At 46.4% G+C, this 16,605-nt stretch overlaps 3 protein-coding genes across 3 annotated transcripts; 1 reads left to right on the top strand and 2 right to left on the bottom strand.

The window, feature by feature from the left end:
- The first annotated feature begins 1,033 nt into the window (after window positions 1–1,033).
- On the top strand, window positions 1,034–5,914 carry E1B28_006829 (uncharacterized protein). The gene is made up of 7 exons (XM_043151530.1): window positions 1,034–1,351; window positions 1,446–1,532; window positions 1,588–1,641; window positions 1,700–1,747; window positions 1,802–3,934; window positions 4,170–5,278; window positions 5,345–5,914. The coding sequence occupies exons 1-7, from the start codon at window positions 1,247–1,249 to the stop codon at window positions 5,595–5,597; spliced, it is 3,789 nt and encodes a 1,262-aa protein (XP_043012626.1). The 5' UTR covers window positions 1,034–1,246; the 3' UTR covers window positions 5,598–5,914.
- Window positions 5,915–10,114: 4,200 nt separating this feature from the next.
- Window positions 10,115–11,120, bottom strand: E1B28_006828 (uncharacterized protein; the record flags this gene model as incomplete). Its single annotated transcript, XM_043151529.1, has 2 exons — window positions 10,115–10,819; window positions 11,061–11,120. The coding sequence occupies 2 exons, from the start codon at window positions 11,118–11,120 to the stop codon at window positions 10,115–10,117; spliced, it is 765 nt and encodes a 254-aa protein (XP_043012625.1).
- Window positions 11,121–14,094: 2,974 nt separating this feature from the next.
- On the bottom strand, window positions 14,095–16,231 carry E1B28_006827 (uncharacterized protein; the record flags this gene model as incomplete). Its single annotated transcript, XM_043151528.1, has 7 exons — window positions 14,095–14,721; window positions 14,791–14,913; window positions 14,972–15,043; window positions 15,096–15,161; window positions 15,215–15,280; window positions 15,342–15,366; window positions 16,158–16,231. 7 exons carry the CDS (start codon window positions 16,229–16,231, stop codon window positions 14,095–14,097), a joined length of 1,053 nt encoding a protein of 350 aa, XP_043012624.1.
- Window positions 16,232–16,605: the final 374 nt, after the last annotated feature.

Below are 16,605 nucleotides of genomic sequence, written 5' to 3'. Positions count from 1 at the left end.
CGTTTCAACTCATCAAGTGCATCACTCATCCATCCTCCAACTACCCTATTGCTCTTATTTTCTGTCGAGTTCGATCGATGTTGAGTATCTTCTCAAGGTACCTGCTATGATCTATCTCCTTCAACCACGTGAATTTGATCAGAAATCAAACAGACTTCCTATCGTGTGGTTTGACCGTTATAGGCAACCTCAGCCTCTGTTACTGGCGCCCTTGAGAGATTTAGCATTGAAAGGACGGGAGCCAACGCCTCTTACCAATTCAGAACTTGATAAAGAAAATCGGACTCGGGTGAGGTTCACCACCGTCCACTCCCGTCGGTTTATTTAAGAACGAGGAAACCTATAGATGACTTTTGACATGCCAAAGATGCATGTGCCAAGGATAGCAAGGCACAGGGTCCTTACGCTCGATTGTTACAATGTTGTGGCGCTTACGGGGATGAGATAATGGGATTTGGGCGGCGCATGAAAAAAAAGGAAAGTCCCTCAGTGGCAGACCATCCTCATATGTTGAAACCGTTTCCAGAAATATGAAATTCCAGAAGCTTTACGAGCACTTGACTTGCCTCGTGTCGGTGTTTGAGAGAAAATAACGACACGTTGAGTACACGAGAAAGGATCGATACGGGTTTGCTTTGGATATACGGAGTACGAGAACTCTTCCAATTTACACGCTGCAACCGGCCTTCCATCAGCTGGACTCCAGTATTTGTCTTTCATGGAACAAACTTCCGAAGTAAGTGGTTTGCGCAAGGTTTGTGTGTGTGAAATTCAGTGAATACCGAAACTTTATCGAACTTATAAACCCGTCACTGAACGACAGCTGTCAGTGCACTGCCTCGGAGGAGCGAATAGAACAGCAAATCAGAAATCAGAAGGAGAACGGTTCGTTATTCCCATGGGTCAGTGGCGTATTGGTCTCAGAACACAAGCACTGCCTCACTTACGCGATCACTCACCGGCACGGTTCAGCCGCCCGCGTGGGAACAGTATATATACATAAGACGGGTGAACGATGGCGAATTTTTGCCTTCGTTCCTCCTCGCCAGGGTTGTTCCCCTCCCCTATTTTCGATCCCTTCGCGCTCCGACTCTTCAACAACTTACTTTGACTCTTGTTCTACGTGAATAACTCCTCCACGCTCGATTACGCCAACAAAAGTCTTTTGTGTTTCTTGGAATTTATGAAGCCTTTCACACTTTCGGCAACGATTCGACGTCACGACTTGCAGAAATCTTGAACACAAATGGGTTCTTCTTCACCTACGAACTCTACACTTTTGATGGAATTGAGGCCGGCGAATGGAAGTAGGGTTGATGTTGATAGAGAGAGAGATACCGCGAGATTTATGGTTAGTTTTTTTTCTACTCACGTCCTTGCGATATTTGTTGTCACGCGTCGCAGGCTTACACATCGTATACTGACCATTTTCTTGATTTCTCTAGAAAGATCGCGAACGCGAACACGATAGAGAACGTGAAAACCACTACTACCATCAATCAGGACCGCCAGTAGTATCTGACCGAGTTCCGGTCAGCTTTCTGCACTTGATATCGTCATTTTTAGGCTAATATATGTTGTTTGCAGATACCACGCGAACGTGAACGGGATTACGAGAGAGACCGGCCAGTCATGCATCATGCAAGTATCTCTCCCTGTCAATTTAGCAAATTAGCGCTAATTACGGCTCTCGTTGTAGGCCCAAACCCTACCGACACCCATTCGAAGGTCACCGCTACCTGCCCAAGTACGTTCGACTTTTTTATCAATCAACGTTCACTTAGGTCTTTCGATCTTCTAGTTACCTTCTACATCAAAATCCAATTCCCGTCCTTCTTCCCCAAAGCTCTATTATCCTTACTCCAACGGAAGCGCTCCCCATCCACACGATACGCAGCGGCGACATACTGTAACGCTTCCTCCCTCCAGTTCTTCGTCTGCGCCTTCCCTAGGACGCCCTTCCCGGCATTCAGACATCCGATCTCACCCTGAAACCATCATTGTTCAAAGACCTTTACCCTCACCCTCCGCTCATCCTACATCCTATTCACGTCATCAACTTCACCCTCAGAGACATCCTCAAAGTCAAGGTCGGGACGAAGACGTCATCATGGTTTCCCCAATATCACCTCAAACTGCAGGCGTTGCTGGGCCACCTTTCGCTCCGAGGTCTGCTCATCCAACTTCTCATTCAACTCATCCCAATCCTCCAATAATGAGGCGATCTTCGATGGTAGGATCGAGCGGGATTCCGCCGCTTCATGGGTCGAGTGCAGGGACTGGTGCAACCGCGACAAGTCCTATCCTCGTCAGTCCTGCCGATCCGGAAGATCCGCAAAAGTCCTCTATTTTGGGTAAACGCGAGAGGGATCGGGAGCCGGACTCGAGGAGAAATTCTGCCTCGGGTGCTTCAGGACCTCCCTTGGCTCGCAGTCGCTCACGATCCGGTTCTGGAAGCAGGCCTTCGAGTGTTGTTTTGGCACCTCATCTCGTACGGAGTGGGCATGGTGGTCCTGTCGTTCGGACCAGTGATAGCCCGAGGACGCACCCAGCTGCTCATGCACCGCCTCCACCACCACCACATCCTTCCTCTTACTCCCATCCTCACCCGTACTCCCATCCAAGTCAACCGCAACGTTCGTCTCCGCACCCTACTCCTCATTCTGCCACACTACCCCACCCGTCATCAGGAACTGTCTACTCGAACGTGCTACCCGCACCAGGATCAGTTCCTCCCGGGTCGGTTGTTTACGTTTACGGCTATCCGCCTCCAGGTCAATCTCAACCTTCACAAATGGTCCATCCTTCACAGTCGCAGCCCCCGGTCATGACATCGGGAAGCCATGCCAGCCCGTTACCTACACCTCATCCTCAGTCGCAGACACAACATACACCCGTGCACTCATCGCATTCTCCGCTCACGGCGAGACCTCCCATCTCTATCCCACCTTCGTCTACCAGTCACCCTCACTCACAGTCTCAGAACCAGCCGGTACAGCGGAGACAGACGTATCCCCAACAGGTTCAAAACCAACCGGCTCAACCTCCACCTCCACCACCCTCGCATTCGCATTCGCATTCGCATCCTCAATCTCATCATGCGCATCACCCTTCGCAAACTCAACAGCATCCTCATCATAATCCTCATCATTCTCAATCTCAATCTCACCAGCAACAGCAGCCGTCCCATCATTCAGGGAAACTGGGTCCTCATTCACCTAGTATGAAACATGCTGTTCTTACTCCCTCCCAGAACCCGACTGGCTCTTCTCAATCGCAACAGCCCCATCCGCATCACCCGTATCATCCTCCATCGGCATCGTCATCTTCATCTTCAGCCGCTTCATCAGTCACATCATCATTCCAACAGATACTCAACACCACCTACCTCGATCTTCTCACTGTGGTCAATAAAGAGACCAATGCATCGATTCATTCGTTCGAGAAGGAACGTGCGAGGCGAGAGAAGTTGGAAAGGGCGTTGGAAGAACGGGACCGGTTGTTGCGACAGAGGGATGAGGAGATACTCACGCTGAATACGGCATTGCGAGGCGGTACTGGGGCTGTATCTGTCCCTGTTTCTACTGTTATGGATCAAGAGAGGGATAAAGACAAAGCGATGTCGAAGCTTCAATCGGACATCACTCATCTTAAAGGCGAGTTGATGGGATTGAAGGATGATAATGCTGATATGCAGGAAGAGATTGAGGTACTGCACAGGAAGTTGGCTGCCGGTGGTGGTGATAATGGTGGCGGTAAGGATAGAGAGGTTGAGAGGTTGAGAGTGATGGAAAGTAAACACGTTGCCGAGATTACGATGTTGACGGAACAAGTTGAGAGGTGGAGAGAGGAGGCTCGTACTTGGAGGGAAGAGAAGATGCAGTTGGTTGGGTCGTTGGACGAGACGGAGAGGGAGCTTCGGGCTTTAATTGAGGTGAGTCGTCTCTATCAAGTTACCGGCGAGACAAAGCAATGCGTTTTGTTTGCGCTTTGTTTGTCCGCAGTGTGTTCTGCCTCTCCTTTGTTATCATGTGCCACTTTCACTCCTTTGATGTATTTTCGGCGAAGGCCGTTCTAATCATCTTTTCTCCTTTTTCAACGTTCTTATCCTCCTCATTCGCCTTCCAATGTCTTCACCGTGGCTAACTGCCGTTCTCCTCTATCAACAGCAACGGAAACAAGTAGAAGAAAGTAGCGCGAACGCCGAACAAAGTGTTTCAATGATCACCACCTCTCCGATAGACGCTATCACCGCCTCGCCTCTGCCCTTCACAGGACCGTTACCTTCGCTGTCTCCTCGACCTACCTCTCGACAATCTAATCTCAACTCCAGCCCTCATCACGCTCAGTCTATCCCAGTACCGCCCATTATGGGATCGTTACCTTCCACCAGCCCACGAAACCAGCTCGTCACGACGAACGACACTGCTAATGCTATCGGGAGACCAGGGTCCCGCAGTGGCGTGGTAGACGAGAGGAGACATCCACCACACCACTCCCATCCTCCACCACGGCCACATGTTTCCCTACCCGCATCGCTTACGGAGGAACGGCCTTTATCGGCTAGACCTTTATCTGCAGTTTCACCTTATCCGTCGATGTCATTGCCACTACCGACACTAGAAAAACCTTCTCCACGACTGACATCCGCTCATCTCTCTCCTAACCAGCTCCCTCTCCATCTACCTGCTCCCTCTCCCTCGAATTCGACCTCAAGGCCGCCGTCACGTCCGACGATGAACGGGAGAAAACGCTCGAGGGAGGATGCGAATACAGAACGGGGTCACCGACGGGATTCTGGTTCCAGTGCAGCTCACGAGCATGAAGACGTTGAGAAGCCGGAAACACCCTCACGCGCGGATCCTTCCCATTCTTTCCCATCTCTCATAGTTCAAGAGAAGGCTTCAAAGGTCTTGAAGAGGAACAGTGGAGACGATGTCTCCACGTCTTCAGCTCATAGCGACGGTGCTGGGGTACCTGGAATCCCGACAACGAAGAACCCTTATCTTATGCATACCCAACTGAGGCCCAAGTCTGGTTCGCTTTCCGTGGAAGACGGGGTGTTTAGGCATGTACAGCATCCGCACTCGAAATCCATGCATCTCTCGCAGCTACATTATCAACAGCAGCAGCAGACGTCGTCATCCTTTTGGAAGAATGTTCCTAGTTCGGCTTGTAGCGCTCCGGTCAAGAAGGATGAAGAGCCAAAGCTGTCGTTCAAGCACTTCACGTTATTGTACGAGGGTGTTGGAACGGATTACGTCTGTCTCCAGTGCAAGTGAGTCCTCCCTGTGGGTGGGGTCTATTGTTTCTTCAACTGATTTTTCTCCTTCTCTCATTGTAGGGTCTCCACCACGACTAAACGCAAGGCATTCCCCAACACTACGCCGTTCCCTGAACTCTTGGACCATTCCTGGCGAGAGCATGAGGAGCGGTGTAAAGATATCTTGAAGTACTCGCCGTCGAAGCTGACAGAGGAACAAGTCTTACTGAAGGGCGGAGGTGGGGTTTTACTGGGAAAGGCTGCTGGGAGCGGGCACGGTGGGCACAAAACCAGCTCATCGCATATGAGGAAGGAGAAGAGTAACAACAAGTGATCGCGTTCTTTGTTGGATTTCTGGTCCCCGATTCCCGCTTTTCTTATTTCTTATTTGTAATTCTCTCTCTCTCTCTTGGTCACTTGTGTCTCTGTTCTTGTATCTTCTTTTATTTTGCGTTTCGTCTGAACTTTCCCCCCCTCGTTTCGTCTTGTTGCTTTGATGCTATCTTATTCTGGCACTTGTCTAGTGTATACAACCCCAATTGTCGTTAATTTAGGTACCTTACATTGTGTACGTTTATCGACTCTTCGTATGTATCTAACCATTCCTGTTATCAATGTTACTGAATTTTGTTCCTCCTTCATGCTAACGCGAACAAGAACGCGAGACATAGTACTTCACTATATTCTTGTCTCTCATGAGAGACTTCTTGTTCGGGAGGTCCGATAACGCTTCAAATGCTTCGACTGGTATTCGACTTGTCATATAATCTTGTTCGAACATTCTAGCGGACGTTATACCATATACGGCCTGAAGAGTTCGTGATACGAAGGTATGAATCACTCTCATCCCTGTTCTTCGCCGTGATTTTGGGTGTCTTACGAGAGATGATTAGGGAGAAAGTGGGGGGAATGACAGCAAACTGACCCAGCAGGAGGTTATTCCAATATACCAGGGTGATCTTTGAGCAGTCGCAAGACTAACCAGAAAGATAACGTACCGGAGAATCAGGAAATGAGAGGAGTAACTTGGCACCTGGTATACCCAACGTGATAACTAAATGCGTCAACGAAGTTGCCTTAGATTCAGTAACCACTTATCAGGCTTCGCATTGGATAGATTTAGGTCATATCGGGAGAAACTAGATATAAGGGACCAGGACTCGGTTTAGTAGGATAATGAATGGACTCTAGTACATACACGAACGGCTCCGAGACTCGGTAAACCGTAAACTGATGTCCCTCCGGCCATACTTCCAAACAATCATGTACCTCTTCCACCATCAGAATGTATCCACGGACCGCCGTCGTCGGACATTTACTTTGGAATCCAAATTATCCAATATCCATGGAGTTGGCGGTCATAATTCGGAACGTACAACGACGGTGGCAATAAAATAAAATAACGATAGTAGAAACTTGGTGGGTGATACATATGGCATGCTGTACATATTAGGTTTGCACTGGTCAGAGACACCCACAGGAACCATAAAGGAAGGGGATCCACCTTCTCATGCGCGAGTTACCTTCAAAGACAAGTTTCACGCTCACAGGTTGCGAGTTAAGGAAACTCCGTGTCCTAAAGCCAATAAATACTTGGCTAACCCGTGCCCTGCCAAGGAAATGCGGAATAGTCATACTTGAGCATGAAACGGAAATTTTTTTAGCTGCTTAACTATTTACGAGACCCCCGACACCTGGCCCAGGCAAACCTTACTGTATAGCCTCTTGTCTCCAGAGCCAATAAAGATTCATCGTCAGAGATAGGTATTTGACGGTTATGAACAACGGACCGACAGTAACGTGGGACCTGGGTACACCTGCAATTTTCGCCGCTTCGAAGTTCGACGTCCAAGGTAGTAATAAAAAAGACTTAGGGAAACCCGGCTGATTGTCGTCTCCAGCCATAAATACATGCGAGTCTGGCGTGTCATATCCCATGGAGTTCAGTCAGATTCCAAAGCTCTGGAGATAGACATACCCGATACGTTTAACCCAAGTTGAAGTCAACCCTCTACTAACCCTGAATCTCTTTCGTCGCAACACGGACCAAAGATCCGAACAGCATTGCACTATGTTGCCGCCGAGTTCGAATGCGGGCGATGCGGAGACGTAGAGGAGGAAGAGGAACGGGAGTATGGACCTGGGTAACGATCAAATTCTTTGTGCTTGACTTAGATGTAGTGGAAGTATAGAGACCAGACTAAGGGAGAAAGAGCAACGTACCCTAAATATCCACCTCTCAGAACATTCATTACAACTCATCCAAAACGCAAGGGATCTTCGGAACACCTTTGACGTCTCTGATAAAGATCCCGCAATGGAACACCGGAGCGGTATTCATAAAGCGCTCTTGCCAAAAATGTCAGTGGGGGGTTCTGGCGTGAACAAACCGGATGTGAGTCGTGCGACCAACAGGCGGCACTAAGTAGTTCGAAAAGATTATTGACGTGGCAGTTCAGTGGCAGAACGACGGAATGAAAGAGCTTGAGTATCTGAAGCGTTGCGCGTCAGTTGGCGAGGAAGAGAAGCTGAGCAAGATGAACGACAGCAAGCTTGAGGTACTCACCTTAGGAAAGAGTATAGATATTATCCGGTCCTTTCAATGACGATGTGTTTCAAGAGATATATCGGCCACTCTCTCATCCAACCCAATTACAACCACTTGCCCTGTAGCTATGAGATCACGATCGTTGAAAACAATGTCGGCGCAGAGAAAAGAACAAATAATTTTACAAGCATCGAAAAAAAAAAATACAAACGAGAGAAATGACAAGTCTGGGGGTTGGATATTGAAATATAGATCAGCTGACCGCAAAGACATGGTCCATTTGACTTTGAAATGCAATAGTCTCAATACAGAAGAGATTGAAGAGGCTGGAAAGGAATGCCCTAAGTCGCCGTTGACGATGGTGATGGTCGTGATCAAGTTGGGTCGGTCCGAACCGTGAGAACACCTCGCAGAACCTGCCGTCGGACGGCGCCAACGCGGCTCTCAGTTTAAAGCTTTCCCCCAGAAAAATCCGAAGTCATTGAAGGAGTGGCTATGGTATACTCCCAAACAAATAATCAGAATCGCTATCATTCGGTCGTAACAGCCTGGTAGCCTAAGACGACGCAGTCGGAAATCTTCTGGAAATCCTCCACATGTCTGCCTAATTATGAACGTAACAACTTGAACGTAAAGCTGGTGACGAGATACTCTGTCCATAATATGATACCTGGGATAAGAAACGAAAATAAATCACTTAGGAATCGTAAGGACTTCACAAGATAGCGACAAGACAGAGGGGACGTTCGGACAATCATAAGAATCAGAATCAGACTCCGACTCAAGATATCGCTCGATTTGGTTATCAGAACAGCGACATTGACTGGAGTGTGCACTTAAATAGAGCACGATCTTCTGCTTTTGGGTTAATCAGCAAACATTGCCGGTCGCAAAAGCGGGAAAGCCGTGATCCCCTTAATCACCAGAGGAGTGTTTGGATTCGGACCTCAAGACAACGAGAACAGTCGCCTCGTAGGTATGGATCAAACATTATTATCCGCATCACCGACCCCAATAAATTCGTCGGTAGTAGTGTTGTTGAGGGCCAGGTCAGGCTCAAAACCCTGGGGTCAGGTCGGGTTTCTGAGGGTCAGGGCTCACCAAATCTCAAGCCCCCGCCCTAGCCCTCGATAGCCCTAAGCCCAGGGTCAGGTCAGGCTTGAGCCAGGGCTCATGAGTCATCATATTTAGTCATTATTTATCACCATTTCTGGACAGTATTGTGATGTTATCTGTGTAATAACAAGTAGAATTAATGTTGTGGGATGAAAAGCAATGTTTTGGCAGTACTGTGAGCTATCATTCCCATCTGAGCATATGATCCAACATTAAATAATCAATAATTGCACTAGAAATGATGGTAATTAGTGAAAATCATAGTATCATTTGTATAACTTGGTATAACTTACATGTGTTGATAAAGAAGGCGGCGAAAAATGTACAGATAAGCATCCTATAATGGTAAGTATCCCACGTGACTGGGCCCCAGGCCTTGAGCCAGGGTCAGGGCTTTTCAAACTCCAAGCCCGAGCCCTGACCCCAATGAGCCCTTCCAAGAGGGTCGGGCTGGGCTTCAAAAGCCCGGGTCGGGTCGGGTCAGGTCAGAGGGCTTGAGCCCGACCTTCAACAACACTAGTCGGTAGTCCTCGTGGAATGCTGTCTTGTGGTCTGCACTTCCTTATCCACTTCCGACGCCTCCAGACGACTCGGGTAACTGCACCACCGCCCTTTACCGATATATTCATCACAAGATCTTCTACACCGTTTTGAGATCTTTTTCGGAAAAGAGACGATCATGATCTCGGGCCATCGCTCGCTTTTCATCCTGACTTCTTCCATTGCCGAGGCTCCATTGATTTGTACGCATGGTTCGGTGTTGATCGTGACACTTTTGTCCATTGGAATAGGTTTGAAAAAGCCTGGTGGTAGCCCATGAAGCATCAGGAACTTACCAATTTGGTGGTGGGGACTTTTTACGGCTTTTTGGGGCTTGTACAAGCCAACAAGTCGCCAGCCACCAGTCATGTCTGATTCCTGACCAGCTCCATTTTGCTCAGGTCCGTCCGCCAAGATTTTCTGGTCAACATACATTTTTGAGATAACCTCCGCTGCTGGGGGTCCTTGGTGAGCAAATAACATATTTTAGACTTTAGACAAGTTGTTTTAAATCTATTTTATGGAGTATAGCTGCGATGTACAGACAAGCTGGTGGACTGCTGAACTTGCGAGCTGGTCAAACCGGCTGAAAAGCCCCCAAAAGCCCTTAAAAGCTGAGAAAGCTCACCACTAAATTGGGTAAGTTGCTAATGAAGGACCCGTACGCGTTCCAGAGTATCCACCCACCGAGTTATGGTCTCTTCGCCGCACCAGCGAAATAAAGCAGACTCCTCGTCGAATTTCTCACTCACGAAGGTTAGGAACTCGAGGACTTGAGGGGAGGTTATTAAGGGGGATGTCGACGAAGGTGGGTTTTGAACACCTTCAACTTGTTGACCCTGCTTCAATAGTATGGAGTGACTCGACAACACCCTAATCACCTTTTCTTTTTCAAAATTGCCTGTGTCAATCCAGATCTGCTCGTATGAATCCAATATAGGCTCAAGAGCGGTGTCAGATGTTGATGAAGTGTGCAAGAGCCATTTGAGCTCGTTGGACGACGTTGAGAAATAACCTGGGATCGGTTCAAAATGTAGAAGAGGTAACTGATGAACCCGCTGTACGTGGGTTAACACCTCCATCCAATGCTCAGCGTGGAAAGGTAATTCGAAGAAATCTCTTGTTTTACAAATTACGTCGTTTAATGATGCAAGGAATTTGAGCCCGTAGTTGGATGCAAGGAGCGTGGAGCCAATGTCAACCTCTGATGAGGACCTGAGGAAGGAAAGAATGGATTTGGATAGTCTCACTGCAACTGAAACTTGGGAGGTGGTATCCAATTCATCACAGTGTTGTCGATAAAAATTCATAACTTTGCCACGCCAAACTCTTGGTGGACGAAGCAATAGTTCCTTGGGGGCATGGGGATTTTGCAGACCAGATTGAAAGACAGGTGGATTTAAGACCAGGTAAGACCAGAGGAAGAATAGGTAATACCAGGGGAAAGAACAGGTAAGACCAGGTAAGACCAGAGGAAGAACAGGTAAGACCAGGGGAAAAAACATGTAAGACCAGAAAAAGAATAGTAAGGCCAAGGAGAGAACAGATAAGACCAGGAAAAAGCTGGGAGTAAAAAGGGAACATACACTGTACCTTGGGCTTAAGGTCAGTAGAAATGCATGTCACAACGAAATTGTGGGAAAGCTGAACCATAACAGTCCTGGCACTGTTGCACAGCCACTGATAGAGTCAGGACCCAGCACAATGGAAAGTCCCTTAGTAAGTATAAGTCTGGATGGAGTTGAGTTAAGTAGAAGGTGAGTACATAGTGAGAACAACCAAGTATAGTTGGAGAACAGGTAAGCATGGAGTAAGAACAGGTGAGAATTACCAAGAATTGTTTGAGAACAAGTAAGAACAGGTAAGAACAGTTTGAGACCAGGTAAGGATAGTGTAAGACCAGTGTAAGACCAGTTTGAAATCAGGTGAGAACAATGTAAGAACAGTTTAAAACCAGGTAAGAACAGTGTAAGACCAGTGTAAGACCAGGTAAGAACACTTTAAGGACAGGTGAGAATAGGTAAACATAACATAAGAACACTTTAAGACCAGGTGAGAATAGGTATCTATCTGTCCTCAACATTCCATAGAGATAAATAAATAATACTGGGACTGTGAGGAATGAAAATGTTGCCTCTGTATTCAATGAATTAAAACAGCTAAATAATTATTGATTCAGAGGGATTTTAAGAGCAAAGTATAGAGATAGAGGCCAGTATACCCACCAGTTTTCGGACCTTAGAAGTGGCAGCTGCATTGTGTAGCTGGCCAGTGAGGAAGGCAACATCAGTGGTGCATGTACCAGTGACATCGTGGATATGCCTGAGCCGGGCATCAGTACTCGGTGGCACTGCCAGACACAGCCACTAATGCAGGTGAGAACAGATTAGAGTACAGACAACACAGCCACTAACACAATGTGAGACCAGATTAAAGTGCAGGTAAGTGCAGAGTAAGTGAGGAATATCAGTACTTTTCTGACCTCAAAAGCTGGTCTTTAAAATCTTGTGGCCTGTTCCTCGGGATGGAAGAAAGCCGTTATGAACCAGATTCAGTTGTCATTTCGGGGTTTAGGGTCATTGAGTATACGATCCCAGATCCTCTGTGCTGCTTCTGCTAACCAATAATGGTCATGGGTTTCCAGGAGGTGTCAAAAGCATAGGATCTGGGATGAAAGAGACAAGTCACCTGGCAATAACTGATCGCCGAAAATAAGTTGTTCTCACCACCTCGGGTCGGAGGAGATTCTAACACAGAGTTTAGATTGCCTGTGCTCCATGTGGATTTACTGGCAGGTGATTCCCATTTATCGAAGATGGTGGGCATAACCAGGTGTAGAGGTAACTCGCCCAATACATTCTTTAGATGGGGTATCATTGATGGAATATCGCGAGTCTCCTGGACTAGCCAGTGAAACCCTTTCAGCTTGTATAGATCCAGACACCTTTCCATACTTGGGAAATGCTGGATGATGTTTAAATCAACCAATGGCCAGTGAGAAAGATTTATATGGTACTTAAAAGCATCAAAAATTAAATCATTACTTCGAGTGTAATTTTTTTTCTCTGCAAAGTTGGGAATTTAATCACTATTGTAACTATTAGAAATTTGCACAGTTGGATTTCAGAATTTAATCACATAATCAAAAATTTTCACCGCACAGTCGGGGTGTGTTTTCGTCCGCACAGTTGCAACTCTGTTCGTCGCACTATTGAATCCAAAGATCTGGACCGTCTGGCTGTTATAATCCTGTTAAGTCGGTCACATGGTCATCAATTTCTCAGGCCCTGGGCAGTCTTCAGGAGTTATTAGTCGCAAATTTACCGAAAACCCATAAAAGGCATTTTAATGGGAACATTTTTTTATTACCCATTATATTACCTGAAAATCACCCAAAATGGGGGTTCCTCAGCACCTTTTTGTCCTCATACTTATTCATATTGCCTTAAGAAGGTCCGTTTTAAGGCATTATAAGCTGACACCTTTATATGGTCAACGATAACTTTGTGACTAATATGGGGTGATCCATGACCCGGGCATTATTAGCTAAGTAAATAATGCACAACAATGCTCTGCTGGCATGTTTCCTCATCCCTTCATTATACTGACCAGTGTTCAGGCTGAAACTAGTGGAGAAGATCAGGGAATGTCAAGGTACAATCTAGAAGTTTGATCCACCCTTTTCACTGGCAGTCTCTCAACACATTCTCTCATCCCACCATAGTCAGCAGTCAGGCTAGAAAAATACGGGAGAGTAAAGCAGTTCCCCTCTACTTCAAGCACTTTTCCTACTGAATCAATCATCTTCTGAAGCTCGCTTGACTGTGAATTGGGGTTCATTTGAGTGTAGAGGGCAGGACACTGTTTGCAGGATTAATTCTTTAGAAATGGAATGGGCTCTATCGGTGCGGTCTATGGTCAGAATCTACACCTTATCTCAGCCATCCGCAATTTTTAATCATAGACATGTTGTCACCCTCGAAGACATGTTCCACCTCCGCCTCAACACCTCAACACCTCAAGTCTCAGTCAGTGCCACTTGTATTTCTGTTCACACCTTCGGTACAAAGCCTGTGTAGTAGGATATTTGTCAATATACAGCTTGAATAAGAATGTCAGGTGTTTTCTGAAGAAACTAACCTGACTGGTCACTGGGGTCTCTCAGCAGTGAGGATCTAGTTGGAATGAGATTATGTTTGACTTTGCAGGCCAAAAGTTACGACTGTGCAGATGGAACCACACTCCCAATTATGCCTCTAAAATTTCTGACTGTGCGGATGGAAACGCACTCCCAATTGTGCGACTAAGATTTCTGACTGTGTGACTAGTATTCCCAACTACATGATGTAATTTAAATTGTGTGAATAAATTCCCAACTGCAGGATACTGTTTCGACTGTGTGGAGAAAAAAAAATTACACTCGAAGTAACAATTTAATTTTTGACACTTTTAAGTACCATAGATTTAAGATGTTTTGGGTTATGGTATAATCAAGATCGTCAATATCCTTGTCCTTGTCCCAATACCCATTAAACTTGACGAGGAGAGAGTATAAAAGGGGTTTAAAACCAGGAAAATGATACACAACAGGGAAAAAACGAAATATCAGCCACGATTGAGGAGATTTCTAGGGACAGATGAGGTCGATCGATGGTAAACGGCCAATGTCATGTGGGTGAAACACCGGATTGTCCTCAGTGAAGTAAGGGTGGGTCTGAAAGACCTGTCGAATGATATGCAAACTGGGAAGTATCGTGGTTGTGAGATAACAAATAATAGCACAGCTGACAACTGTAAGGGCAATCGCAAATGGGACGTGATGTTGGTTCCATAACAGCTCCAATAACCCTGCAAAAAACAGGAAGAGTGCGACTTCAAGTAGGATTGGGAGGGATACGAGGATCTTTGGCACATGCCATCGTGCAAAGCTCTGGTTACGCAGCCAGCGAAGAGCTAACGCCTGACCAGGGGTACGTGTATTCATTTGCCATTGATGTTCCTGAACCCATTGTTTACACAGTAGCCCGAACAGGGCATACACGAGTGCGAGGATCAGGCTCAGAAACCAGACAGTGTTGATGCGAACATCTGAGGAATTGGGAGTGAAAGGGGTAGGCAGAGGTGAGGATAGGTCGCTCATTTGCCAGTGGGCGATCTGTTTGAGAAGCACGACTGTAGTATTTTGAAGGTCTTCTTCCAACCATTTTGAAGATTCAATCGTAAAGGCGGTGACAATGGCAGAAAACAAACCGGCCTATTTGATCATCGGAATAGGAACAAAACTAAGAGATTAACTTGATTAAGACAAGAGTAAGTGATGCACAAAAACCAACAATGTATCTATATCTTCCTTGTACCCTTTCATCAGTTCGTCATCTCGAGTGTCTATTGTCTTCATGAGTGCATCCCATGACTGCTGAATGGTAGGTTCTGTGGGTGGTGGAGCCTGAACACAAGTTGTAGTGTCAACTACATTGAAGCAGTGGCAGAAGCAGACACCTGACTGGTGAGGTATGTGTCGCATCTCCCTTAGCTTCGGAATTCACCATTGATGTCAATACGGAATACGCAAACGGCTTAAGATACAAAATTGATCAGTGGGAAAGCTCAAAGTCTAGAGTACCTTACCTGTGTTTGACCACTCGCCTTCGAATCTCTTCCATTTACGCCTGATGGGACGTTCTGGGTACTAGCCTATGCTGGGTATATGAATTAAGATAATAGGGAACCATGTGAAAGAAACGTACCTCTGTACATTCATGTTCTTCCGAAATGTGCTGTGAGGTTTCCAGCGGTTTCGTAAGGGAAGGAATCTAAGAGGTTAAAATGGGCATGTTGATGTGTGGAACAGAGCCATGAACATAGAGAAATCACCTTCACATCATCATATGAAGCCGAGCTATGAGAAAAAAGAAGAAGAAATCAAAAGTACTCGTCAAGTACTCGTTGAGATCATCAACAGGGAGAGAGGGAAAAGAAAGGCACGGTCGGCCAAGGGTGTGAACAGAAGCAATGCATATTTGGATATAATCATCGCACGAAGATGTTTGTCTGTTGTTTATCAATCAAAGTGAACAGTCCATAAACAGATATGTTTGATTGACAATGATTGATGAGTACAAATTTAGCTGTTCATTCCACTTGAAAAGAGACAACCCAAATGGTGCTCCTCGAGGCTAGCCTTTGGTTCTGGGGTCAGAGGAAGTAAAAAACCAGATCATTTCAGGAAATTTAAAGGGTTGGACTTACCCACTGCTACATGTTTCCAACTAGCCATTGAATCGTGACATGCCTTGGGCTTGCAGTCAGAGGTTGCCGCATCTATTCCAGCCTTATATTGAAGGCTAAAAAAACAACCAAATGAACCGTCCTGTGATCTCGCCAACTCTTGTCTCTTGAATGAAAGTGCAGCCTTCTGGATGGCCAAGTCCAGGTTCTTTTTCGTAAACGGGCGCCACAAATCAATCTCGAGGAATAACTGGAAAAGTACGATTAGGCTTGACATGGAGGTGTTGCTGTTGCCATATTAACCATGTACCGGTTCAGGCTGTTCCGTTATCAATAATTTCATCTGATCAAGCGTTGGATCCCCTTCAACCATGTAACTCTGCTTCAATCAGCATATGCAAATCAATGATCTTCCCAGCCTCTTTCCTCGCCAGACCTTCAGCAAACAACCTTCAAAGTCACCTTCGTGGTTGAGCAGAGATCTGTTCCTGTTCCTTAGTACCATTGGCGTATGTCGACTTGGGCGTCAATATCATGGATAGTGGGAAAGAAGAAGAACTAGCATGGACTTCCAACCTGAGCATGCTGTATTATGGTAAGTCCGGATTTGGCAGTTACTTCTCATCGCTTCAATCCTTCCCAATGTTCGCTCCTCTGTGAATTCACAAGAAAACCCTTTTGTCATACACTAAAAGATTTCCAGTTTGCACCTCACTCAACGACGAAGGAATTCGAAGTAAAGAATACATAAGTACCTCGGCATCTGCTTGGCGCCAGTCTGATTCGAGTTAGAAAAGCGCCGGCCAGTGGATGGCAGATAGCAGAACAGCCCGGCAGCTGGCAACAAATTTCTGCTTTCCGCCTGTCGTCGTTCATGATTGTCTTTCTTTACTGAAGTTGTTGTTTCCCT

Source organism: Marasmius oreades, chromosome 3 (assembly GCF_018924745.1).
Source record: "Marasmius oreades isolate 03SP1 chromosome 3, whole genome shotgun sequence".
Lineage (NCBI taxonomy): Eukaryota > Fungi > Basidiomycota > Agaricomycetes > Agaricales > Marasmiaceae > Marasmius > Marasmius oreades.
This window is presented reverse-complemented; position numbering and strand designations above follow the sequence as displayed.

Coding starts and splice junctions, on each gene's coding strand:
- E1B28_006829 (XM_043151530.1), top strand. CDS start 1,247: ATGGGTTCTTCTTCACCTACGAACTCTACACTTTTGATGGAATTGAGG. Junction 1,642..1,699: donor ACCGGCCAGTCATGCATCAT/GCAAGTATCTCT, acceptor CTCTCGTTGTAG/GCCCAAACCCTACCGACACC. Junction 1,748..1,801: donor GGTCACCGCTACCTGCCCAA/GTACGTTCGACT, acceptor TCGATCTTCTAG/TTACCTTCTACATCAAAATC.